We start from the raw sequence: 26037 nt of genomic DNA, 5'->3' as shown, positions 1-26037 counted from the left end.
CTTTAGAAAGAAAATTTACGCCTCTTTGGCAGAACTTCAGTTAGACGTAGACCATTGGGTGCATTCTTACAATAGATCTAGACCGCATTCAGGTAAATATTGCTATGCCTATGCAAACCTTTTTTGATAGTATGCATATTGCTTATCAGAAAAATATTGATAGCATTAAACAGGATGCTGATTTTGGTTTTGACTTTGTCAATTCTTCTGTCAGTTAATTCATGCCTGTCAGATCAAGTCTAAACTATTACAATGCTTGTTTTGCCTACTAAATCTTTCAGAGTATATTTTCTCTTTAACCTCCAGCTTCTTACTTTTTGTGCTATTTGATACCTTATCGAGATATTTGCCATAAATATTATACAAGTTAATACTACCAAATAAAGATATACAAAATGTTTGCATTTTAGTTGAATATTTCTTCACAATTGTGTATAATTATTAATGCTTTCCAGGTTAATTTGTTATGGATTTTTCTAAATTTCTTGATGCACGCAACGACTATGCCTTCAAAAGAATATTTGGTACCGAAAAGAATAAAGATATTCTTATTCATTTCTTGAACGATATTTTGGGCTTTACTGGCTTAGCTGCTATTCACGATGTTGAATTCTTAGCTACCATTTTGGACCCTGAAATTGCCGCTAAAAAGCAGAGTATTGTCGATGTTCTTTGTAAGGACTCTCAAGGTTCCAGGTACATCATAGAAATGCAATTCACTAAGACCAAACGCTTCGAAAAGCGTGCTCAATATTATGCTGCTAAAGCCTACTCAAGTCAAGCTGATCAAGGTGATGATTATCATAACCTCAAAGAAATTATCTTTATTGCTGTTGCTGATTGTATTATTTTTCCAGATAAGGCTGAGTACAAATCTAATCATGTCATTTTAGATCAAAATAGCTTTGAACATGACTTAAAGGATTTTTACTTCGTATTCATAGAACTACCTAAATTTACAAAGACAAAAGAAGACCAACTAGAAAATATAGTAGAAAAATGGTGTTATTTTTTCCGATATGCAGCAGAAACAAGGGAAGAGGATCTAGATAAGATAGTTGGTAGTGACGTAATAATAAAACGAGCTTATGAAGAGATGAATAAGTTTAATTGGTCAGAAGAAGAGTTACTAGCATATGAACAAATGAAGAAACGCATAATGGATGAGATTGCTGCTTTTGCTCAAAAATTTGATGAGGGTCTTAGAGTTGGTCATGAAAAAGGTAGACTAGAAGGTAGACTAGAAGGTATCCAAATCGGTCATGAAAAAGGCAGAGCTGAAGGTAAGCAGGAAGGTAGGGAAGAGGGCAAAAAACAGGCTAAAATAGCTGTAGTTAGAAACTTACTTAAAGCCGGCTTATCTGTTGACTTGATAGCCCAATCTACTGGACTTTCTAAAGCTGAAATTTTACAACTCAAGAAAGAAATAGCTTAAAAACTTGGTGATCTTATTAATTGATTATCTTTTGTTGTATCACTTAAATAAGTTTCAGGGTTATCATCTATTACGTCATCAGTTTCTTGCCCGTTTTCGCTCCAGTTTACGGTACTCTTCCGGGTTTTTCTCTTAATTTTAGAATCACCTTGTTGTAAACTACCCAAGTTTTGTTGTTGCTCCGTTTTACCGGATGAATTACTCGATGCATTAGTTACTTTGTCTCCTTTACTAATATTCTGTTTATCTAAAAAAAATAGGAGAAGCTTTTTTAACTTGTTCATGTAATATATCAGATATCTTATAACGACCATTTTTGATGAGATTGTTTAAATATTTTGTTTTGTTTCCCTGTTTATCAAAACAAAGGTCATGCAATCTTTCAAAAATAGAACAAACATCAATTCCTACTCCATGTAGTATTCTAGATAAATCTTTCGGCGTAAAAAGCTTTTTCTCGGCCAAGAAGTGAATTAAATAATTTTCTTCATTAAAACAAACTTTATGAAAGTTTCTTAAAATAAAAGTGGCATTATTTCCCGACATGGATAATATATTAGATAAATCACTTGGCGTAAAACCTGCCTTACGAAAGTCACCTAAAAGCTGTGTTTCGTTTCCTTTCTCATCAAAACAAACATCATGAAAAATTTTTAAAGCAGGGCAAATATTAGCTCCTGCTCCATGCAATATCTTAGATAAGTTACTCAGCGTAAAACTTTCTTCCTCGCTTAAGAAACGATTTAAGTATCTTTTTGTGTCTCCTATAAAACAAAAATCATGAAACCTCTTCAGACTCTTTTCTAGATTATTCTTTGCTCCACTCAACATACTACATAAATTACCCGGCCTAAAACCTACCTTACAGAAATCATCTAAAAGTTTTGTTATTTCTCTTTTCTCATTAAAGCAAACAATATGCAATCTTTTTAAGATAGAAGAAGCACGAGCTCCTGTTCCACATAATGCAGAGGATAAGTTACTTGGCCTAAAGCCTGCTTTATAGAAATCATCTAAAAGTTTTGTTCTTTTTCCTTCATCATTAAAACAGACATTATGCAATTTTTCAAAAGCATATCTAGCTCTAGTTCCTGCTTTACTTAAAATACTGGATAAGTTACTTGGCTTAAAGCTTTTTTCTCCACCTTTTTCCTCAATAAAAAAGTGCTTTAAATGCTGTTTTCTATTTCCTTGCTCATCAAAAAAAGTATCAAATAGTTCTTTAAAAGCTTTAGAAACATTAGCTCCTGCTCCATGCAAAATACTGGATATATTAGTTAGACTCATTCCGTCTTTTTCTAAAATTTTTAAATATTGAGTTTTATTTCCTTCTTCATCAAACCACAGATCATACAAGCTTTTGAAAGCTGCTGCAGCATTAACTCCTGCTCCATTCAAAATACTAGACATATTAGTTAGGTTTATCCCTTTTTCTTCTAGAGTTTTTAAGTATTGAGTTTTATTTCCTTCTTCATCAAACCACAGACCATATAAGTCTTTGAAAGCTGTTACAGCATTAGTCCCTACTCCATGCAAAATACTGGATATATTAGCTAGATTTATTCCCTCTTTTTCTAGGGTTTTTAAATATTGAGTTTTATTTCCTTCTTCACCAAACCATAGGTAATATAGATTTTTAAAAGCTGTTGCAGCATTAGCTCCTGCTCCGCCTAAAATACTGGACATATTAGTTAGACTTACTCCTTCTTTGTCTAGAGTTTTTAAACATTGAGTTTTATTTCCTTCTTCATCAAGCCAAAGGTCATATAAGTCTTTGAAAGCTGTTGCAATATTAGTTCCTGATCCACCTAAAATACTGGACATATTAGTTAGATCTATTCCTTTTTCTTCCAGAATTTTCAGATGTTGAGTTTTATTTCCTTTCACGTCAAACCATAGATTATATAAGTTTTTAAAAGCTGTTGCAGCATTAGTTCCTACTCCATGCAAGATATTGGACATATTAGTTAGACTTATTCCTTCTTCTTCTAGAGTTTTCAGATATTGAGTTTTATTCCCATTTTCATCAAACCACAGATCATATAAGCCTTTAAATGCTTTTGTAGCATTAGCTCCTACTCCATGCAAAATACTGGACATATTAGTTAGATCTATTCCTTCCTCTTCTAGAGTTTTTAGATATTGAGTTTTATTTCCACCTTCATCAAACCACAGATCATATAAGCCTTTAAATGCTTTTGTAGCATTAGCTCCTACTCCATGCAAAATACTGGACATATTAGTTAGATCTATTCCTTCCTCTTCTAGAGTTTTCAGATATTGAGTTTTATTCCCATCTTCATCAAACCACAGATCATATAAGCCTTTAAATGCTGTTGCAGCATTAGCCCCAGCCCCACTTAAAATACTGGACATATTAGTTAAATTTATTTTTTCTTCTCCTAGAGTTTTTAAATATTGAGTTTTATTCCCATCCTCATCAAACCACAGATCATACAAGCCTTTAAATGCTGTTGCAGCATTAGCCCCAGCCCCACCTAAAATACTGGACATATTAGTTAAATTTATTTTTTCTTCTCCTAGAGTTTTTAAATATTGAGTTTCATTCCCATCTTTATCAAACCATAGATCATGTAAGTCTTTAAATGCCGTAGAAGCTTTAGCTCTTGCTCCACTTAAAATACTAGACGTGCTAGCCAAATTTACTCCTTTTCTTTCTAGAGTTTTTAAATATTGAGTTTTATTTCCTTCTTCATCAAACCACAGATCATATAAGTCTTTAAACGCTGTGGGGGCTTTACCTCTTGCTCTATTCAAAATACTAGATATATTAGCTAGATTTATTCCCTCTTTTTCTAGGGTTTTTAAATATTGAGTTTTGTTTCCCTCTTTATCAAACCATAGACGATATAAGCCTTTAAATGCTGTATGAGCTTTACCTCTCGCTCCGCCTAAGATACTGGACACATTAGTTAAGCTTATTCCTTCTTTTTTCATGACTTTCAGATATTTTTTTCCTTCTCCTTTAATTAAAAAACTTAAGAACTGATTAAATGCAGGTGTTCCTTTTTTACCAACCACACTTTTAGCAAATTTAATTTCTTCATCAATGTTTTTATTTTGAATTTTCTGATAACTAGATCTATTATTTTTTATATCTTCCAAAAGCTTTTCCATTATTCCTTTCGTAATAGGGCCAAATTCATGAGATTCTGACCAACGTAACGCTACTTCATGTAATTTCTCGTAATTATATGGAATATCAGACTTACCTATCTCATTTCTAATAACACTATTCAAATTTTCCCTATTAGGTTGGTTAACTGCAAGTATTAGTTTATCTAAAAATTTCTCTTTTATTTCTATTTCATTATCATCAGAGAGTCTTCCTTTCTCTTCTTCTTTCTGCAAAGAAGGTGGAAGCTTTAATAGACTTAAAAGTTTCTCTCTTGTTGTTCCTTCTTGCACAAATTGATAAAGACCATTCCCATTTATACACGAACAATTTCTTAAAATTTTATATCTTTTTTCTCGAATATCTATACTATCAAATTTTAAAGGATAAGAATCTTTAGATTGCCCTTTTTTTAATTTTTTTTCTTCTGTAAGGTCTAGATCTGCATCAGTATAGATAATAAAATATTTTATATCCTTATCATTTTCTAATTTTTCAATGAAAAGAGTAAAATATTTATTAATAGAAAACGTATTCTTTCTTTCCTGTCTTTTGGAGGGAAATAACTGATCATAACCAATATTACTATCTGCATTATGAGCTTTTACATAAGTAACTCTATCTTTATAATTAATAGTAATATTATTAGATGTATCACGGCTTTTTTCCTCAAAACTTATGGAAAGCATGTTTTTATTCAAGAACATTTCATGCAAGAAGAGTATTAATAAATTGAATTCATATATAACTCCAGATATATAATTCTTAAGTTTTTTATCCTTTTCTGGAGCTGTTAAATCACACAATATTCTTTCTTGTAATGCTATATAATCGTCTTGAACTTTACTATTTTTTTTTATTTCGTTTTTAACGATGTTGTTCAGTTCTTCTCTATTAGGCTGATTAACTGCAAGTACTAATTTATCTAAAAATGCTTTTTTTGTTTCTTTTTCAAACTCTTGAGAAAGTTTTCTCCCTTTTATTGCTTTTCGCATAGCAGGAGAAAATTCTAATTGTCCTAAAAGTTCTTCTCTTGTTGCATCATCCTGCAAAAACTGATAAAAACCACTCCCTTGCGTATTATCATTTGTAAACAAAAAGTCTTTTAAAATGTCACATTCCTCTGTATTTATGCTATCAAATTTAAAAGGATAAAAATTTCTCAACTGTCCTTTTTTTAATTCCTTTTTTTCTGTAAGATCCAAGCCTGAATTAGTATAGACAATAAGATATTCTACATTATTTGATAAACTATCTGATTTAGAGATTAGATGTTTAACAAAACTACCAAAGTAACTATTAATAGAAGAACTTCGTCTTTCTTTAGTAAATAATTTAGCATAGCTAATATCATTATCTATATAATATTCGTCTACATTTTCAATTCGTATATGAATAGACTTCTTTTCGTAACGAAGAACAATATTACTAAACATATCAATTTCAGAATCTTCAAACGCTAATGACAATGAAGGATATTTATGTTCATACGTAGACTTTCTAAGTGAGCAAAGCACTGACAAGTCTAATCGATACATAAGCCCTATCAAATGATGAGGAATGTATTGCTTAGTTTGACAAGTATTATCTAATTCATTCTGTCTAGGTTCATCTTGTAAATCACTAGGAGATTCTAAATCTTCATTATTAGCAACATTTACATCCATGCGCGCCCTTTTTGGTGCTTTATTATCTTTATCCATAACAGAACGCCCACGTTTTCTACTTGTTTTATGATTTTTCTTACCTGGACCCCTTGAATGACTACCTTGTTTATGCGAGGGGTTTTCAATATCTTGTAATGGTGTAGAAATGTAAGATTGAGAAATATTGTTTGAATTTGAACCTACCACATTACCGTAAGCTTCCTCTCTAGAAATCTTCTGCTCGATCTGCGATTGTAATGCTTCTAGCTGTGCGCCCGTCTTGCCTTTGAAAATCTATAACAAATATACCACGTTAATATATGCGTCCGACTTTAACAAAAGCCGGTTTTTTTTATTGCTGAAATAGTCTAAGAACCACCACATTTCAACCAGTCAAATGAAGTCATAGCGAAATAAAAATAATCGATTGATTACATACCTGTGTGACGTCATCGGCCACGCTCTGGTGCACGGTGTCCCGATGTACCGCTTCATGGGGCTCTGGTGCAGCTCTCCGTAGCTTCGCTAGCTCGTCCTGTCAAACAAAAGAGTTAGATTAGCTTTACTTTCAATAAATCTTGATTTGATTCACAACATTCAACTGGTTCTGTATTTTGTTATAAGAGTGAAATTTCCCCTCATGGGCCACCATTATTTGTAGAAATTAAAATTAAATAATTATTTATTTCAGAAATTAAAGAGCACATTTTGGACAATCGTAGTTGTCATCTTGATCCTGAGATAAAAAAATATTAAAAGTGTTAAATTAAAACATATCTTGTCCCAGATGTGGCAGATGTCAGAGTTAGTAAATAAAATATAGGTACTTTGGTATTTGTATGAGGCTCAATATTATTATTTTTACCTGCACAATGGTCTCCACATCCTTCCAGTACCTCTGGTTTTGCTCCTGCTCTAAAGACTTGTACACAGCGATGTCAGCCAACAAGTCTTCGAGGTCCGGAGCTTGGAGTCCGTTGAGGTAGGTGTAGGGCTCGTGCATTTCGAGCGCGTCTACACACTGCTCTGAGCCCACGTACCAAGCGAGTAGGTCGATAGGCTTCGCTGTGGATATAAGATGGGCATTAGTATTAACATAGCGTCAATAATTGTTTTATGTTGCTTCACCTAAAAACTAACTTCCAAATAAACAGCAGTTTAGAAATATCTGATACGAAAAGTTTTTTTTCTAATTATAGTTCGTTTTTTTTAGCATTAGAAAGAACTTGCAAGAAGGTAAGCGATCTTGACATGTCTTTTAGTTGAAAAACGCTTTTTAAAAATCAAAAACTATTACTTATGAAAGCAGAAGAATATAAATGATCGTATTAGATTCATAATTGTTACATATTTGCCGTAACTTATATTTAAAATGTGTTTTTCAATTAAAAGACACATCAAGATTGTTTACCTTATTTCTAATGCTAAAAAAAACGAACTATAGCGAGGGTAACATACTCTGGTACAAGTGAAACGCGTCGTACCACAGTTCTGCCTTCCAAGTTTTGCCTCACTCTCTAATATTCCTGTTAACTATAGAATAAACTTACCTCGTCCATCACGGATGCGGATCTGCGAGCGCAACCTAGCTTGTTGTAAATGGAACGCGTCTTCCTGCCGCGCCCACGAATCAAACTGCGCTGCCTCGCGCGCCCTGGCCGCGGCTGCTGTCTCTGCTTCGCGAGCCGCGCGCTCTGCCTCGCGCTCTAGTCGACGCTGCTTCACCTACAGGGCAGGAATGTGGATGTGAAATATGGACACAACACTTATACGCAAAATTATCTTGGCAATTCTCCTAACTGGTGGCCTGAGCAGGTTACTGAACTCACAGTATTGACAGCCAGAACCACAGAATTAGAAACAACTATCAAGCATGGAATCAACTGGTGACAGAAGCCACCAGTTTTCAAGATAGAATTGACCTTCAGTAATTGGTTATTGTTTAGATGAGTTTTACTAGTACAGATTTTTTTACAAATACTGGGAGTATTTAGTAAATTAGTACATGATTAAAGAAGTGATGGCTTTATTGTAAAAGCCAAAGAGAAAAATACTTAAACACAAAACATGTTTACAAAGTTACTAATATCCCATACATAAACATGCAGGTGCCATTTCATTTCATCTGATCAAAATATCCACTAAATTCAATATTTACCTTTTCCAGCTCAATCTTATTCTCAAGTTGCTTCTGCCGGTTCATAGCTTCAAGCTCATCTCTGCTGACCGCCTTCACACCTTCCTTAGCCAGCTTCTTGGTCCACACGAACGAGTGTGTGAGCGCCGAGTCTCCGAACGGATTGTCTTGGTTGGTGTAGCATTGATACTCGTTGTCCCAGCCCATGCGCTCGCGGCGTTTGCGCTCTTTTTCTTGCTTCTCTTTTAGACGGCGGGCTCTGTGTATATAAAGTTCAGATCATCAAATAATACTTCAGACAAAAAGTAAGGCAATGGCTCTATTTTCTAGTTACTGATATAACCAGATGTCATAAAAAGCAACACAAAAAAAAGAAATTTTCTGTTACACTTAGCACACAGACATAAGAAAAACTAGTAGGTATTGCAACACATAGTGCAATAATAACTCAAGTATGGATTTTTGTGAGTTATCCCAAAAAATGTGAACAAATCGTCGCCGTAGAGCGAAAAGTCACCAAATCGTTCATTGGTCATTTTTGGTTATGAGGGTTTAAAGAAAAAATAATTAAAAAAAAAAATACTGAAATTATCTTAAGGTGGTTCGCCTAGGTTACTCAAAACTTAACTCTCGCTAGATGGCACCACTTTTGCAAAATTTCAGGTTTTATTTTTTTGTGAAATGGTCATGGTATTTGTATACTTAAAAGTATGTTTCGCGCACTCTTTAAATAAATATTGAACAATTAAAGTAAACATTGAATACTTCATTGTGCAAAAACCACCTTTTTAATTCGACGGAGTGTTGCTGTCACGCTTTTTCCTAGTATTACTCACACATGCAAACAGTGTTTCCGTGATCCTTGTAGTAGACAATTTCACACAACGTAAGTATGTTGCATTGCAATAGCGTAACGGTATGTTCGTGGAAATAACTACGTGCAAGAGGATTGGGGTTCAAGACTGGTGCGAGTAGGTAATTTCTTTTTGTTTCTCCTTTGTGTTATCTTACCTTTAAACGAGCAATTATTATATATATGTTACTGTAAAAGCCCGAAGTACGGCAAAACCTAGGATTTACCGGTAAAACCTAGGTTTTACCGATGCCGATCGGTAAAAGCCCGAAATGTTAAATCTTACTAGTTTACTTCGGGCTTTTACCAACACCGATATGGTAAATCCTAGGTCTTACCACGGCAACCGGTAAAGTTTGAATCATGCACTGATTCTTGAGATTATTAGATGAAAAGTAGGTAGGTTTGGATCTCCCGGTTCTGCTGAAGGTGAAAGAGAACTCTACTAGCCTGCATCGTGGCTAGGCACCCAGGTTTAGGTATAGTTAACTTTAAAACCGAATCTGCAGCTGGCCACTTTATTGAGTAATAGAAACGCGTTCCGTATGTGTTTCGCTTTCCAGATGACCAGGGTGCCTAGCCAAGGTGCCAATGGTTTACGCTCCGTAGCGACTGAGGCGCAGCCGTGTCTGTCGCATTAATATGGCAGAGTGATAGAGAGAGGTATTACCCTAACGTTCGCTACGGAGCGAACGACTGGCATCATGGCTAGGCACCCAGATTTAGGTATAGTTAAGATTACCGCCGAATCTGCAGCTGGCCACTGTATTGAGTAATAGAAAAGCGTTCCGTATGTGTTTCGCTTTCCAGATGACCAGGGTGCCTAGCCAAGATGCCAATGGTGTACGCTCCGTAGCGAACGAAGCGCAACCGTGTCTGTCGCATTAATATGACAGAGTGATAGAGAGAGGTATTACCCTAACGTTCGCTACGGAGCGAACGACTGGCATCTTGGCTAGGCACCCAGATTTAGGTATAGTTAAGTTTACCGCCGAATCTGCAACTGGCCACTGTATTGAGTAATAGAAACGCGTTCCGTATGTGTTTCGCTTTCCAGATGACCAGGGTGCCTAGCCAAGGTGCCAATGGTTTACGCTCCGTAGCGACCGAAGCGCAGCCGTGTCTGTCGCATTAACACATTCAACACCAAGAACCCGACTGTCGGGTACACTGTTCGTAGCGACTACGCGCTACATACGGCGAAACCGTGGCTACGCGCTACGAGCGTAACCCGTAGCACTTAGTGGTAATGAATGTGTTAATATGGCAGAGTGATAGAGACAGGTATTACCCTAACGTTCGCTACGGAGCGAACGACTGGCATCTTGGCTAGGCACACAGATTTAAACGCTTTTTAAAAATCAAAAAACTATTACTTATGAAAGCAGAAGAATATAAATGATCGTATTTGATTTATAATTGTTACATATTTGCCGTAACTTATTTTTAAAATGTGTTTTTCAATTAAAAGACACGTCAAGATTGTTTACCTTATTTCTAATGCTAAAAAAAACAAACTATAGTAATAATTGTGTTTTTCATTCATAGACAAAATCCATTATTTTATCCACAGGAAATTTTATATATCTCTTTTTTATTGCAGTGAGGATGTCCTGATTGTAAAAATAAGAGAGATTAGGTAGAGTATAATTTCTAATTTTCTTTGTCAAAAATAAACGAATACGTGTAGCCCATACCATACTTAATCAATCGATTTATGATAATAAGAAAAATTAAATAAAAATAAAAAAACAATACGAAATTTAGATGTAACAAAAATACAAAAAGTTATGTTCCAGCATACAATTGACTGGGGATCGAACCGGGAATCTTCCGTTTGTAAGCAAAAAAGCGACTGTTTACATAACACGCCATGATAGTTCTTAGCTAAGCTGACGAACTTCGGGTACTTATTCTCGCTTAGGTCAATTAAGTACCTGTCAAACGTCAGTGTCAACAAAATTGCACTAAACATGACGGCACTCCAAATTCGCGCCGTGGTCAGCCCGGCAACGTCGGAAATGGTATGGCAACGTCGCCAATGTATCTGTACACGACATTTGTGACACACACATACGTAAAATTGATGAAAATTTAACTATGATTTTTGCATGATTTCTGTATGAAACATTGTTTTCCTGTTAATTTCGCGCAAACGAATATTCGAAGGAAGATAAATGCGGAAATATTTATGTACTAATAGTGTGTAGTTACTTAATGAGCTTTGATTGAATTTTGTATGAAAATCGAACCACCTTAAGATAAAATTGTGGTTTTATATGTGTTTATTCATTGGAAACTGCTATTCTTTGGGCTCAAAATGGATTTATATTATTCACACTAACGATTTAGGAGCTATAGGCGATAATTAATTTTTGCCCTTAAATATTACACCTTAATTATGACTTAGTGATTTTTTGAACGAAGTTATTGATTTTTTGCCCACATTTTAGTGCGTCTAGATTTAACTAAGTAAAGTTAGTCGTATTATGACTGTTGTGATAAAGTGAAAATACGTGTTAGTTAAAACTACTTACTATAATATTTTTTTGGATTCTGTTTAATTTAAGGATCAAATGAAATCACGTCATTTAAAATTATGCGAACACTTTATTAAAACAAATCAAATTAAAATGGACTACAAATCAAATAAAGTTGACCTACAAATCAAATTAAAAGGACTGAACACAGCAGATGCTGGAGCTGACTCATACAAATATTTCTCCTGAAATAAGTCCTCAATCTCCAATGTCTATGTTGCTTCTTTGTCTTCCAGGGTAGCTAAAAAATTCTGAAATAGATGCAACTAATTAGTTACTAAGCCAATTTGCGGTTAAGTTGGATTAGTTACGTTTAAGGGATCATCACGTTAGAACGAGGGCTTAGCGAGTCCAGGCCGTTATCAATGCGCACTGAAGAAAATACCACCCTATTACAATCGCATGTCGTCGGCCTGGACCGTTCTCGGGCCGAACACAGCACGTTACCGTTCTAGCGTGAGTCATCTTTAAACCAGTACGGTTACCATTACCAACGTAATTTACTTTCTATACATCCCGTTTGCACTAATATGCGAGTGCGAGCGAGATGTATAGAAAGTAAATTACGTTCTCGACGGCGTTTATGTCAGTGACAAACTGATGGTAACCGTACTGGACCTCATTTAGCATGATGCGTAATATCAAGTGGTGCATGACATGCTCTTATGTATGCGAAATGATTGTTGATGATCGCTTTAATGATGATGCACCTCAGACTCTCACCTTTAAGTGTTTATTTTATTGTATGCTTCTTTAAAAATTAACAGCTAATATATTTATATATGTATTATGTTCGCGTGCAAAGAGAGTTGAAACGCATGCTAGCGTTACACATCAGCACACAGCTTCCATACGGCTAAAATAGTCGAATTAAGAATAGTGCTTCCGTGGTACATAATGACAATGACATTATTTTTAAATAAAAGGAAGTATATTATAAAAAGTTATCACCGTTTTCAGCACTATGACATAATTCGGTAATCGGTTAGTGATATTGATGATAAAAACACAGGCTTGTTAAACACACAACACAATGCAGGCAACACCAAGTACGGTCACAAAATTTAATTTACAGTACATATGGTGCTACATTACCGCACTAGTGCGATAATAAGCACATTACGTAACTATGTCAAAAATTTGACGGGCCATATTATGTACTGTAAAACGTTATACGATACACGTGCGAAAAGGTAATTCGCAACTCGTGTCGATTTAAAACACTCCCTTCGGTCTTGTTTTAATTTATCGCCACTCGTTTCGCATTTCCTCTTTTCTGCACTTGCAATGCAGCGTAATGTAGGTACTATTCTTCCACACTTCGTACCTTTGTCACAGTGACAAGTTGACAACCAATAATGAAAGCCGCCAGAAATTTCATGTTGTTCTCACTGTGACAAGGTACGAAGTGTGGAAGGAATTAAATTTCGTGACCGTACAATCATCTTAAATACGGATTATTATATTTTAGTAAATAATTGAGTAAACATGTAATGGTTATTGTAGTACGAGTATGTAAAAAAGCATTTTGTTATTAGGCACACACACCCACAAGCTTTAGTAATCACACCGATATAACAAAATTTTACTTGTTTCGTTCCACATAATCCTGTTCCTTTTGGCTTACCCGATACAAGTACTTCTAAACTTGAATCTATGAAATAGCATTTCATTTTATAAACAGTTTTTGATAAAAAAAAATTACAATATAATAACAAACTGACACCAAAAACACTTACCTCGTTATCCAAATCATCTTTCTTTTTTATCAAATCCAAGCGCGTGTCGTACTAAACTTAATCTCGGTACACGCAATTATTATGTAGCAAACAGTAACTACACGTAACTAGCAAGCTACTGTTACACATGCTCTAAAGTATCATGCTAAAAAGCGTGCTATTAGTATGCTCAATACGAGCATGCTTATGAGCAGTTTACATTTGCTAGCAATAGGTATGCTAGTTTTAAGTTTGCTCCTGCATAAGCATGCTCAAAGCAAACACTTCAATACACATGCCATTTTATAGCGTGCTCTCTCGCTCTCTGTCGGTTCAAATAAAGCCATGGACAATCAAACAGCTATCCGTATGGAGCTGAATAAGATCATCCTTTTGCTGGCGATGCAATGCATCCAGAAGCTTATATCAGCTCGACAAAAAAAGAAAAGAAATAGAAAGATTTGGGTCCGTGATTGGATATCTAGCAGACAGGACTTCGGAGCAAGTGCTCAGTTGCTTACAGAAATGCGAATAGAAGATGCTGCGGGTTATAAAAATTATTTGCGGATGCTACCGCATCAATTTGACTTTTTACTCTCTCAAGTTGAAAGCGCTATACAGAAACAAGATACTAGCATGATCAATAAGCAAACCTGTTCACACGCGCTAAAAGCACTCCCCCCTCCCCCTCTCCATCCGCGCTGCAGGTAGCATGACCAAAAATCGCACGACCGTTGATTTTTGAGCAAACTCAAAATGAGCATGCTCATTATTAGCAATGTTTCGACACACATACTACTAAGTAGCAATTGCTCAATAGTGGCATGCTTTCGTGCTAGTAATCAGCATGTGTAACAGTAGCTTCACTGTCGGCTCATGCGCAACTACTTACTGGCAGGTCGACGCGGCGGAGGGAGCCGAAGCGGTCGGTATCGGTGCGGAGGACTGCGGTACTGGGCGAAAAGTCACCAACTTGCGATCGAATTTCAACCAAATCACGTCGACGTACAGTACAGTCTTTATTGTAAAATTAATTAAATATGATTAATTATTGTATTATATATTTTTTTGTAGGGCAAAACTCATTAAAATTGTATAATTAATTATCGCTTTGGTTAAATGATATACATTGCCTTACAACTTTGAATAAAAAATAACTAAATAGAGTTAGTTAATTTTCGCTTTCACACTTTTGACATACCAGGTATTCAAAAAGTAACTAAGTAAATTAAGTGACTTTTTGAATGAGGTTCTTCGTGGTTAAATAGTTTAGTAATACTTAGGGAAAAAATAACTAAAATGACTTAGGTACGCTCCTAAATAAGTTACAAGAAGTTTAAAAATGTATAACGGAATTAGGTATTTTTCGACTAAAATATTGAATCCCAAGTGAGTTTTTAGTTAGTTCTTTAACTTTGTAAAATTGATACTGTGATCTCTATTGCTACCGCAATAAGACTGAAATTTGGAGAAAAAAAATGCGATTTTGATGACATTATTAAGTCAATTTTGGCCATTTTGTGATTTGGTGACTTTTCGCTCTACGGCGACGAAATATACAAATGAATAACATTATGGTAGGGTAAGTGCGTCAGTTAACTGTCCAATGCTTACTGCTTACTGCTAGCCTTTCTCCGCAGACGTTTTGTCTGGTTGCCCTTGGCATAGGCCTCTCCCATATTCCTCCACGCGTCTCTGTCCAGAGCCTGTCTTCTCCACAAGGCTCCAGCCACCTGCCTGAACTCGTCTTCCCATCTCATTTTTTGTCTACCATCATTCCTTTTTCCGTCTTTTGGGTACCATGTTGTGATATCTTTTGACCATTTTTCTCTTTTGTCTCGGAGCATGTGGCCAGTCCACTTCCACTTTAGTTTTTTCATAGTGTGGTTTACGTCGATTATTTTTGTTCTCTTTCTAATGTCCTCCAGTTTTATTCTATCTCTAAGTTTAACCTTCAACATGCTTCTTTCCATACTGTTCTGGCATACTTGGAGAGCTTTCCTTTCCTTGACAGTTAGGGCCCATGTTTGACATCCATATGTAAGGCAAGGAAGGATACAGGTGTTAAATACTTTGGACTTAATATTTGTTGGTATTTGGTGGTCCAATGCAGTGGACAGAAACAGGCACTGGATGGTGTACACTTACCTTTCATGAGTTTTAATTAAATACCTTTTAATTAAATACTCAGAGAAATGAGGATTTAAACAATAAAGAAAAAGCTAAATCCAAAATATATGTACTAAAACTTTACCGTTTCTCCTCTGGAGTCTCATTAGCCTTCTGCAATTCTTTCTGTTTCTTCCTCTCCTCTTTAAGCCTGAGGCGCTCCGCCTCCAGCCGCTGCAGCAGCCTCAGCTCCTCGTCCGTGTCACTACTACTCGACGAGCTGCTGCTCCTATTCTTCTTCTTCTTTTTCTTTTTACTTTTCTTATGTTTACTCTTCTCCCTGCTGGGTGACCTGTGTTTTGATGGCGCGGGTGATCGCGTTCGCGACTTTTTGTGTTCTTTTCGTGAGCGATGGCGCTCCAATGAGAGGCTGCGTGAACGCTCTCGGCGTCTACTCACGTCGTGCCTTGAAGACCTGCAGGAAACAGCAGATTAAAAGCATTAGATTGCAATTAGAACATTGTTTAGAAGTTAACATGTGAATTATTTGATGATGTAGTACTTACATTTGTAGTTATTAATGATCCTTATACGTCTTAATATATTACTTTTAACATGGCCATTACACAAAAAATGTGTATTTCAGAGATTTTAGAAAATATAACGCAGAATACAGCAGCCATGGACTTATAAGATGGACTGCACTGTCACTTTTTTTGCCATACTAAATTGAACTTTATCACCGAGCTAGAAAGACGTTCGTACCAGACTAGAGAAAACGGTCCACTTGAGATAGCAAAGGTGGGTCGCGGTGTTTCACTCGCACGTGTTGCCAATGTTAAAAATATACCATTGTGGTAGTATTCATATCAATATACTACTCAAATTAAATAACTTCTTATATTATTTAAATGCTATATTCAGAGTAAGGTTCTGATAACTTTTAAGAAATTTGTAAATAAGTATGATGTCAATATTATTATCTGATTTAACCAAGCATGTGGACAACAAAAAAAACATTAATTTTGGTGTGGTAGACATTGTAGAAACTTTGAATGTTAATTGGTATCCCTATCGTCATGACATGTTATCAAAACACGTGAATGCAAAATTTCCTAAAAATGGTGAATAAATGTTGCGTTAAAGGTTGTGGGAGTGAAAGAATTTCTAATTGTGGAATATTGTTTCACCAGTGGCCTATTTTATAAAGCTACAAGTTACAATTTACAAGCGGAAGTCTCGTTCTAACACATAGAGTTAGAAAGAGACTTCCGCTTGTAAATTGTAACTTGTAGCTTTATAAAATAGGCCACAGGAAGCCACAATTATTACATTTTGCGATAAGAATACAAGACAACATTGTCAAACTCATTAGGGTGACTATGATGTCGGCACGATGAGAATCAGTGTTACACAATTTTTATTAGGTACTTAAGTAAATTTATATAAATAGGTATGTATTTATTTCGGCATGTTTAAATTGGTGAAATGAGAGCCAATACAGAATAAATAATTGCCAAAATTGAAATCCAAAGTCCATAAACATTACAGACATATACTGGGTCAAGCAAATCTTGTCAGTAGCAAACGGCGGCAAATTTAAAAAATCGCGGGTTAGCAACACTGTGATCGAATAATTCGAAAATCGCGTGTCATCTGTGTTTTATCTGTGGAATGTGGATCGCGAATGACAGCCATCATCTTGTTTGTTTACAATGGTTTACAATGTTTACATTCTGAATCGATTCTATTTCAAGAGATATTTCTGCTGTGTCACCATTAAATACCAATATATTAAATAAGACTGTGCTTAATTAAAGCTAAGGTGCCTACAATGCCTACAGTGCCAACTGAGAAATCTAATAAAATATGAAAATCCAATATGACATCTACCTGCTGAAGCAATGATTTTATTCATACATTCTTGTTTAACGGCATTTTATTTTGAGATCTTCAAATTAGTTAATCATTTTTATCAACATCACACAACACACCGCTTTTAAATTGTCCGTCCATACGTATTAATAACAATTTCAAACATTTTCAATAGAGAATCCGCGAGTGACAATTTGAATTGACGTACGTGACAAGGCGCGCTCAGCGGAAAAAAAAGTTTTGGTTCGATGTACATTGCTGCTTTTCTTAGCGCAATACTACTCTTTGAGTGTTGCCCTACTTTAGTTTGCTTTACATTGCTACTGACAAGATTTGCTTGACGCACTATATTTATGCATTGTTATAATAATAATAAACACATTGATAATAAAAGAAAAATAGAACTTTATCGTAATTTACTGACTTTTGGGACGATACCAGAAACGTTACTGGGAATTTATCCTCTTTGGAAAATTTACTAAGAACGGCACATCACTAATTTCTTTACATTTCACGACTCTTCTCTTTTCGCACAGGTGGCCTAGCACCGTGAACACCGAAGTTCGCAAATTACGGGCATCTTTCTCTTTTACTCCTATAAAGGAGTAATTACAGTAACAGAGAAAGATGCTCGCAATTTGCAAACTTCGATGTCTATGGTCCAGTGACAAGCGTCCTAGTTAAAAACGATAGCAAGCGGGCGTAGCGGACCCACGCGACCCTCAGGCAGTTACGAATTTGCCCTAAAACCGAGTTGGCCCGGGCCTAGGGCGGCCAGATATTTTGGGCGGCAGTCTATATGATGGGTGCTGAGAAAGGGGGGGCGGCTAGAGCTTGCTATGTAGGGCTTGGGGCCTAAGGCGGCAAAGACTGTATGTAATTCCTCCACTGTCCTGAGAGCCTACCCCGTTGCGTCTTTGTCGCACTTGTAAATTCGTACGTAAGTGTGACAGAGAGGCAACACGTCGAACATGGTTCACAGTAGACCCTCTGGTTCTGTCAGCATATTTGTCTCTCTATCTCTCTCACTCATACCTGTGTTCTTGACAGACGTTACGGCGGACCACCTTCCTGACGATCGACCATGTTCGTGGTCCAGTACCTACGCCTACTAGTAACAGCTTTTTTTCTTCACTTGGTCCCTCAATACTGAGGATCGTGACATCATATCCTTCTGTTGAAGACTAGGTTCCTCCATAGGGTTCTCTTCCTCGCCAAGCGCATGGCCTCGTGCAGTTTTAATTGCATAGGTGCCGTAATGTGAACACACCATTTAGAACAACTAAATTAAGTACCTAAGGTTGTGTGAAGCGTTTTACAGAAGAGAAAAAACTATATCCATCCCTTTTTAGGCGAAAAGACAGTATGATTTCTATTACTAATATAACTATGCACGATTAAGAAAAGATCCTGGTCAAACTATATATTTAAATGTTATCCTAATATCCCACATACATAAGACGTATGGTCACCCTAATTAGAAAGAGATACAACGGCCCACCTTGACTATCTCATGTGGACACACTTTTTGGCCAATGTCCGCCATCCAGTTAACTTTCTATGTCCATGACAGCAGCCGAAGCCAAAGAGAATATAACCCAAAGAGCATATAACCCAAGGGCCCAACCTTTTCTGTTCTCTTTCACGACGCAGCAACTAGTATCATTTCTCTCTCCTCGCTCTTTTAAAATGCCGTTTGTCAAAAAAGGACAACCATACTGTTGACAAGGTGGACTTCAAATCAAGTGTTGCCTTTCTTGATGCGCCCAGGCTGTGTATGTGTGCGTAAAAGCGTATATGTGTGCTCTTTTAGGGATGTGAAAAGTCGATTTTAATCATGTTATATATCGATAAACGCTACACAGCGGAACGAATTAGCGATTAATTGAAGCTTCAATATCTTCGTTAAACATAAACATAATTGAAATGCTAATGGATAATTAATATATTATAATATAATAATATAATTCAATTATTGCGGAACACCTATTTTAGGAGGTATTTATGTACTTTAATTAAATATCTGTACTTTTCCTGTACGGTAGACACCGAATCATTGGGTATGCAGACGACCTAGCCCTCCTGGGAGAAAACGAGGCGGATGTCCGTAGGGCTGCTCAGAGCCTAGAGGAAGAGGCAGTGAAGGTTGGCCTACGAATTAGTCAGGAGAAAACTGAGTACCTTCATATGAAGCGATACAGAAATAACTCTATTCGTAGGAAAGATCTCACTATAGGACAAACCTCTTACAAAGGTGTAGAGAAATTTAAATATCTTGGGTGTATCGTCACAGACAGCAATCGGAGGGAAGAGGAGATCCAAACCCGAATTCAGAACGCTCTCCGGTGCACAGCTGCTCTTCACAAAGTGTTGGTGTCCAGGCTAATGACCAGAAAGACGAAACTCCGTATATACAAAACTATAATCAGACCGATCTTGATGTACGGATGCGAAGCCTGGACCCTAACACAAAAAGAGGAATACGCACTGCTGGTGGCTGAACGGAGGATCTACCGGAAGATACTGGGACCCACTCGCGGAGAAGATGGCTCGTGGAGGATACGCAGGAACCAGGAAATCGAAGATCTAGTGGCCGAGCCCAATATAGTAGGAGAAACGAAAGCCTCAAGACTCCGATGGCTCGGGCACGTGGTCCGTATGGGTGAAGATCGAGCGGTTTGGAGAGCGTACTCGGGCCGTCCGGATGGTCGACGACCGGTTGGGCGTCCTAGGTATCGCTGGTGCGATGAGGTCGTGAAAGATCTGAACGAGCTCGGTGCCGTCGATTGGACAGAAACGGCGCTAGACAGAGAAGCATGGCGTTCCTTAGTGTCAGAGGCCAAGATCCACTTCGGGTCGCTGCGCCACGGCAGTAAGTAAGTAAGTACTTTCCCTTGGTTCCCTGCTGGGGCGTGACTATAAAATTGTGATCTGATAACCACAATAAAGAATAAAAGCGTTTTTGGTCATTTTAGGTATCGTTAAGCCTTTGAAGTAAAATTAAAATTGCAAGAAATGTCGATAGTTTATCGATATGACTTTATCGACATGGCTACAGCAACGTGGGCCGCATTGTTAATCGTACACTAAACAAAAGTGGCAACAGTGACAGCTCGCTGAGACACCGTCTATATATATATTATGTCTATGATATAGCCACTACGTTCGAAGCAAAGCATCTGCCATAGACATAATATATATATAGACGGTGTCTCAGCGAGCTGTCACTGTTGCCACTTTTGTTTAGTGTACGATTAACAATGAGGCCCACGTTGCTGTAGCCATGTCGATAAAGTCATATCGATAAACTATCGACATTTCTTGCAATTTTAATTTTACTTCAAAGGCTTAACGATACCTAAAATGACCAAAAACGCTTTTTTTCTTTATTGTGGTTATCAGATCACAATTTTATAGTCACGCCCCAGCAGGGAACCAAGGGAAAGTTCAGATATTTAAATAAAATACATACATACCTCCTAAAATAGGTGTTCCGCAATGATTGAATTATATTATTATATTATAATATATTCATTATCCATTAGCATTTCAATTATGTTTATGTTTAACGAAGATATTGAAGCTTCAATTAATCGCTATTTCGTTCCGCTGTGTAGCGTTTATCGATATATAACATGATTAAAATCGACTTTTCACATCCCTAAAAGAGCACACATATACGCTTTTACGCACACATACACAGCCTGGGCGCATCAAGAAAGGCAACACTTGATTTGAAGTCCACCTTGTCAACAGTATGGTTGTCCTTATTTGACAAACGGCATTTTAAAAGAGCGAGGAGAGAGAAATTATACTAGTTGCTGCGTCGTGAAAGAGAACAGAAAAGGTTGGCCCGGTGCCAAGAACTGTCACCCTATGTCACCCAGTTTATCTGTCAAATCGAAATTTGTTGACGAAAGTCGAAAGCGGAGTGAACGTAATTATTAATTGGAGTAATAACTGGACAATGTTTATTCAGTTTCTACATTAAAATTTACTTCTAATAACTAGCTCCTCGGCCCCATGGTTTGAAGTGTAGGCTCCGTCTTTGGAGTAACCTAATTTGTAACAATCAGTAGTGCAGTGTAACTTTCGAAAATGTCCTTCCTTCGGGGCTCTGAGAACTACGTGTGGTGCACGACTAGCGTGCTAGGTAAAGGCGCAACGGGCGCTGTATTTCAGGGTGTCAACAAGAACAACGGCGAGCCCGTAGCCGTGAAAACCTTTAACCAGCTGAGTCACATGAGGCCTCATGATGTGCAGATGCGGGAATTTGAAGTGCTGAAGAAGGTGAAACATGAGAACATCGTCAAGTTACTCGCTATTGAAGAGGAGCAAGAGGGCCGTGGCAAGGTATATAACTAGTTAATGCTTTAAATTTTGTTCTTGTTGTCATTTCTTTTATCTTTTACTACTACTATCAAATGTTTTCATGTCAAGGTCATTGTCATGGAGCTGTGCACGGGTGGCAGCCTCTTCAACATTCTTGACGACCCGGAAAACACCTACGGCTTACAAGAACATGAGTTCTTACTTGTTTTGGAACACTTGACAGCCGGCATGAAACATTTACGTGACAACAATCTAGTGCATAGAGATTTGAAACCCGGAAATATTATGAAGTTTATCAATGAGGATGGAACTACAACATACAAACTTACAGACTTTGGAGCAGCTAGAGAACTACAAGAAGAAGAACAGTTTGTTTCTCTATATGGCACAGAGGAATACTTACACCCAGATATGTATGAGCGTGCAGTGCTTAGGAAACCAGTGGGGAAGAGTTTTGGGGCCACAGTGGACTTGTGGTCTATTGGGGTGACTTTGTACCATGTGGCGACAGGCCAGCTGCCTTTCAGGCCATATGGGGGTAGGAGAAATAAGGAAACCATGTTTTATATCACTACTAAAAAGGCTTCAGGAGTTATAGCTGTGAGTATATAAAGCCTAAATATTTATACAGGGTGTCCCAGAATTCGACGTCAAGCCGTAAACGGATGATAGACCAAGTCATAACAGTTATCATAAAAATACAAAAAAAAATCCAACTCATGTTCTTTAAAAATTATGGTCACTTTAAAAATTCACTAAAAAATCCACACCCTGTAATTATTCATTCAAGATTACACAATAATAAAAAAAATTAGAATAAATTATGGAATTTGTAGTAACAAGAGTTAAAGAACCATTACAGGGTGTGGATTTTTTAGTGAATTTTTAAAGTGACCATAATTTTAAAAAACATGAGTTGGATTTTTTTTTTGTATTTTTATGAGAACTGTTATGACTTGGTCTATCATCCGTTTACGGCTTGACGTCGAATTCTGGGACACCCTGTATATATAGAGTTACCTCTAGCAATTAAAATGCTAGAGGTATTGAGGTTTAGTATGAATATTAATTCACAATTTCAATCACATATTTTTATTTAAGGGCACACAAACAACAGAAAACGGCCCCATAGATTGGGCCAGAGAGCTCCCATCCCACTGCCAACTAAGTGTTGGTCTCCGCAAACTGGTGACACCATTACTAGCAGGGTTACTGGAAGTGGACCCGCACAGGATATGGACGTTTGAGCGGTTCTTCTCCGAGGTGCAGGCTGCCACCTCCACTACGGCTGTACATGTGTTCCATGTTAACAAGGCTTGCAGTGTTAAGGTATGTTACAGTTTTATGTAAATTAGTTGAAAATTATGACTGTAAAAAAACTTATTTATTTTCTCAATGTTAAATGGGAGAATACATTGAAATGATATATATTTTATCATCATCTGAGAACTATAATGTAATTCAAGCAAGCTAATAGCTAGGTTGATGAATACTCTCAACTAAAGAAACCAGGTCAAACATGTGGTTTTGTGACGTAAAATATTTTCAAATCATCTAAAACACATCCAAAATGAATTTACAGGTTACATATTTTATAAGAATAAATAATCTTGGCTCTGTAAAGAGTACCTGATTTGACTATTGTGTAAATGTAAATAAACTTAAGTACTACTTTTATATAAAACAACAATAGCCTACACTGTTTGTCCTTACAATATAGTATTGAGTTTAGCTGAGTGTGCTTAAACAACAATGCTCTTTGTTGCAACACTCTTTAAGTTACATAATATAATTTTAACACAAAGCATATCATTGTTTTTGTATTAGAACAATGATTTTCCTAAATTATTTGATCAATAATAAGAAAGCTTGTGTTGAGTGTAATAGGTAACACTCAACTAAATAGTTTATTTAGGGAGCAGGCTTACTTATTTGAGTATTTACTCAAAAACTAACTACTTTTCATAAGTTATACATCCTTCACGCCAATATAAATCTTTAGCCTGTTTTGTACTTGAAGTAATTGAAGGATATTAATTATAATAAAGTTTTAAATTCCATTTATACATTGAGGGTTTCAATCCATAAAAACACATATCATCACCCACACTGTGAACTGTACAGTCACCTGCAATAATATGTTACACAACGAAGGCCACAAAAGCATCTAACACGATCTTATTTGTAGAGCCGTAAGAGCGTATTACATATTTTTCTGGCCTCCGAAGAGTAACATATTATTGAAGGTGACTGTACATCGGTGGACCTTATGCCTTTTGTAATAAGGTCCACCGAAGTACAGTTAGGAGTGTTGCTGTTTGTACATAATCCAGTGACCCACATTCATCTCCAACTCTCTAGTTTTCGAGAACGTAAATGAGCATTCATGCATGCTGAATGTGTTTTCATTTACGAGTGTGGTTGTAAACATGAGCATCTAATTTCCCGGGCATGAATCAGCGTCATTATCATTAGATTACGCTTGCATAATTCATGGAGCCCTGTAATATTCCCGCAAAATGCGACCGCATCGACACAGTTATAATTATAACTTGCGACCAGTCATTTAACTAACGTTTAATACTACCAGGGTCCGTGTACCTAACTGTTCCTATGTAATACTATGTATAAATAGTAACTATAATCATAATAACATTGATGACACGACGTTATGAATTAATTAATTTATAAAGTGCTCATGCATTTTTGCTGCTGGGTATCTTGGATGTCTTGGATGCAATATAAGATCTCTATCTCTATCTAGTATTGTATACATATATCGTACTGGCTTTCCAATGAATATGACGGACGTTAGCCACTGTTCCCATGATTTCCAAGAGAATGTTTGACTAATCATTATTTTTTTTAGTTAATACATATTGTATTTTAAACGTTAACACAATGACGGTTTGTTACTGACATTGCTGTTTTTGTACTTGACTATCGGAAGTTTCTGCGCTCGCTATATAAGAGCTGATTAAAAGTAGATAAATGTTCCCAAAGTCGGACCAAAAAAAGTCTGCAGCGGATTTGATAGCCCGCGCAGTGCAAGTGTCATTTATACGTCATAATTTCATAGAAGTTTGACGTTTAAAATAACACTTTCACTGCGTGGGCTATCAAATCCGCTGCAGACTATTCTTGGTCTGACTCTATAAAGTCTCGATACTGCGTAAAGTGTTAGCTGTGGTTGCGCAAGCGGCGCAAAACAATAGCTCACCTTGGCGGAAATTTGAGCGGCCGCGGGTGAAGGCTGATCGAAAGGCTATGGATTATGGATGCCTCGTTTACGGCATTTCGTTTTTTATTTAACTAGGTACTTAGTCATAGTTCAATTCTTTTGTAGAAGAATTCTTATTGATATAACGCTTTTATCGCGACCTGTAGTGTGTTATTTCACTTATTTCATCACCTGTTCATACGGCCACCTTTGCTATCTGTCAGCAGATCAGCTCGATGTCACCATAAGTATTGTATCGCCGAATCGAACGATAGGAAGGGCTAATATTTATATAGCTACCATCAAGACCTTGACCCACACAAACATAGACTCATATATATAATAGATACTATATAAGCTTCTAAACTTTGTGAATTTATCTGTATATTTGCATGCTGTTTTGTGATAGCGATGAAGCTGGAACACTTATGAAGTTATGAACCGAAATTAAGACCTTCAACTAAACTCCTATTCTGCAGATAAATGAATCTGAATCTGTAAGTTTTACAACAGTAAGTAGGTACTCTCTGTATGTGGTGACAAAAACTTCGGGTATTATTGTTTTGAAACCGACACATCGGCGATTCCAACACATATCGAAATACGCAAAATAGTAAACTGTCTAGTCTTAATGAAATTGATAATATTTAATTAGAAATCCGCGATGCGATGGTTATTTTCTCCCTTGCCCGTCAGGTATTCATGAAGCCCGAAGACCGTTTCGAGCAGCTCCAAACCGCGCTCCTCGAGCAATGCGGCGTCGTCGCCGAATCACAAGTTCTACTCTACGCCGACCGTCTGTTACTCAGCGAAGTAGACGAGAACACCCCCGGACGGAGCTACCCCGCCACCACCGCCACTGAACCATTACTGTTGTTTAACAAGAGCTCAACGAGTGTGAGCTTAGCGCCGGAACCTGATGCGCCCAAGTTTCCAGTCTTTCCTAACATCGTTTCTGTTGAAAACGACGCTAGTCAGGCTAAGGTAAGACGTTTACACATATACGGTTATAGACGCATTGTCTGAGAAACTTATC

At 36.9% G+C, this 26037-nt stretch overlaps 2 protein-coding genes across 3 annotated transcripts in view; one reads left to right on the top strand and one right to left on the bottom strand.

Annotated features, from left to right (window-relative positions):
* Positions 1-1436: 1436 nt before the first annotated feature.
* Positions 1437-16255, bottom strand: LOC134672059 (splicing factor Cactin-like). 2 transcript variants are annotated; one of them, XM_063529959.1, is made up of 8 exons: positions 16141-16255; positions 15720-16049; positions 8376-8613; positions 7768-7942; positions 7083-7282; positions 6657-6752; positions 6422-6511; positions 1437-1682 (listed from the first exon to the last, which is right to left on the bottom strand). In XM_063529959.1, coding segments are annotated over exons 1-8 (1164 nt in total). In that variant the 5' UTR covers positions 16143-16255; the 3' UTR covers positions 1437-1649. The 2 variants fall into 2 exon arrangements, with proteins under 2 accessions (XP_063386029.1, XP_063386028.1); XM_063529958.1 differs by having other exon boundaries at positions 1437-6511.
* A 5094-nt stretch (positions 16256-21349) lies between these two features.
* The window catches only part of LOC134672116 (inhibitor of nuclear factor kappa-B kinase subunit epsilon), a 29470-nt gene continuing 24782 nt past the window's right edge, over positions 21350-26037 (top strand). The window contains exons 1-4 of the mRNA XM_063530030.1: positions 21350-21802; positions 21890-22381; positions 22883-23110; positions 25698-25985. Coding sequence (XP_063386100.1) covers positions 21548-21802; positions 21890-22381; positions 22883-23110; positions 25698-25985 — 1263 coding nt within the window. The 5' untranslated portion in view covers positions 21350-21547. The remainder of the gene's footprint in view (positions 21803-21889; positions 22382-22882; positions 23111-25697; positions 25986-26037) is intronic.

The sequence above is a fragment of the Cydia fagiglandana genome, chromosome 16 (assembly GCF_963556715.1).
Source record: "Cydia fagiglandana chromosome 16, ilCydFagi1.1, whole genome shotgun sequence".
Classification (NCBI taxonomy): domain Eukaryota; kingdom Metazoa; phylum Arthropoda; class Insecta; order Lepidoptera; family Tortricidae; genus Cydia; species Cydia fagiglandana.
The sequence above is the reverse complement of the archived record's forward strand: the minus strand, read 5'-3'. Positions and strand labels throughout refer to the sequence as shown.

What these genes read in the sequence shown, in the direction of transcription:
- LOC134672059 (XM_063529958.1), bottom strand. An exon ending in GAGACTCCAGAGGAGAAACG is followed by an intron (nt 8,614 to 15,719) that starts GTAAAGTTTTAG and finishes TTATATACACAG; the next exon opens with AGCCCGCCGTCTAAAAGAGA. An exon ending in ATGTGGAGACCATTGTGCAG is followed by an intron (nt 6,753 to 7,082) that starts GTAAAAATAATA and finishes TTTGTTTGACAG; the next exon opens with GACGAGCTAGCGAAGCTACG.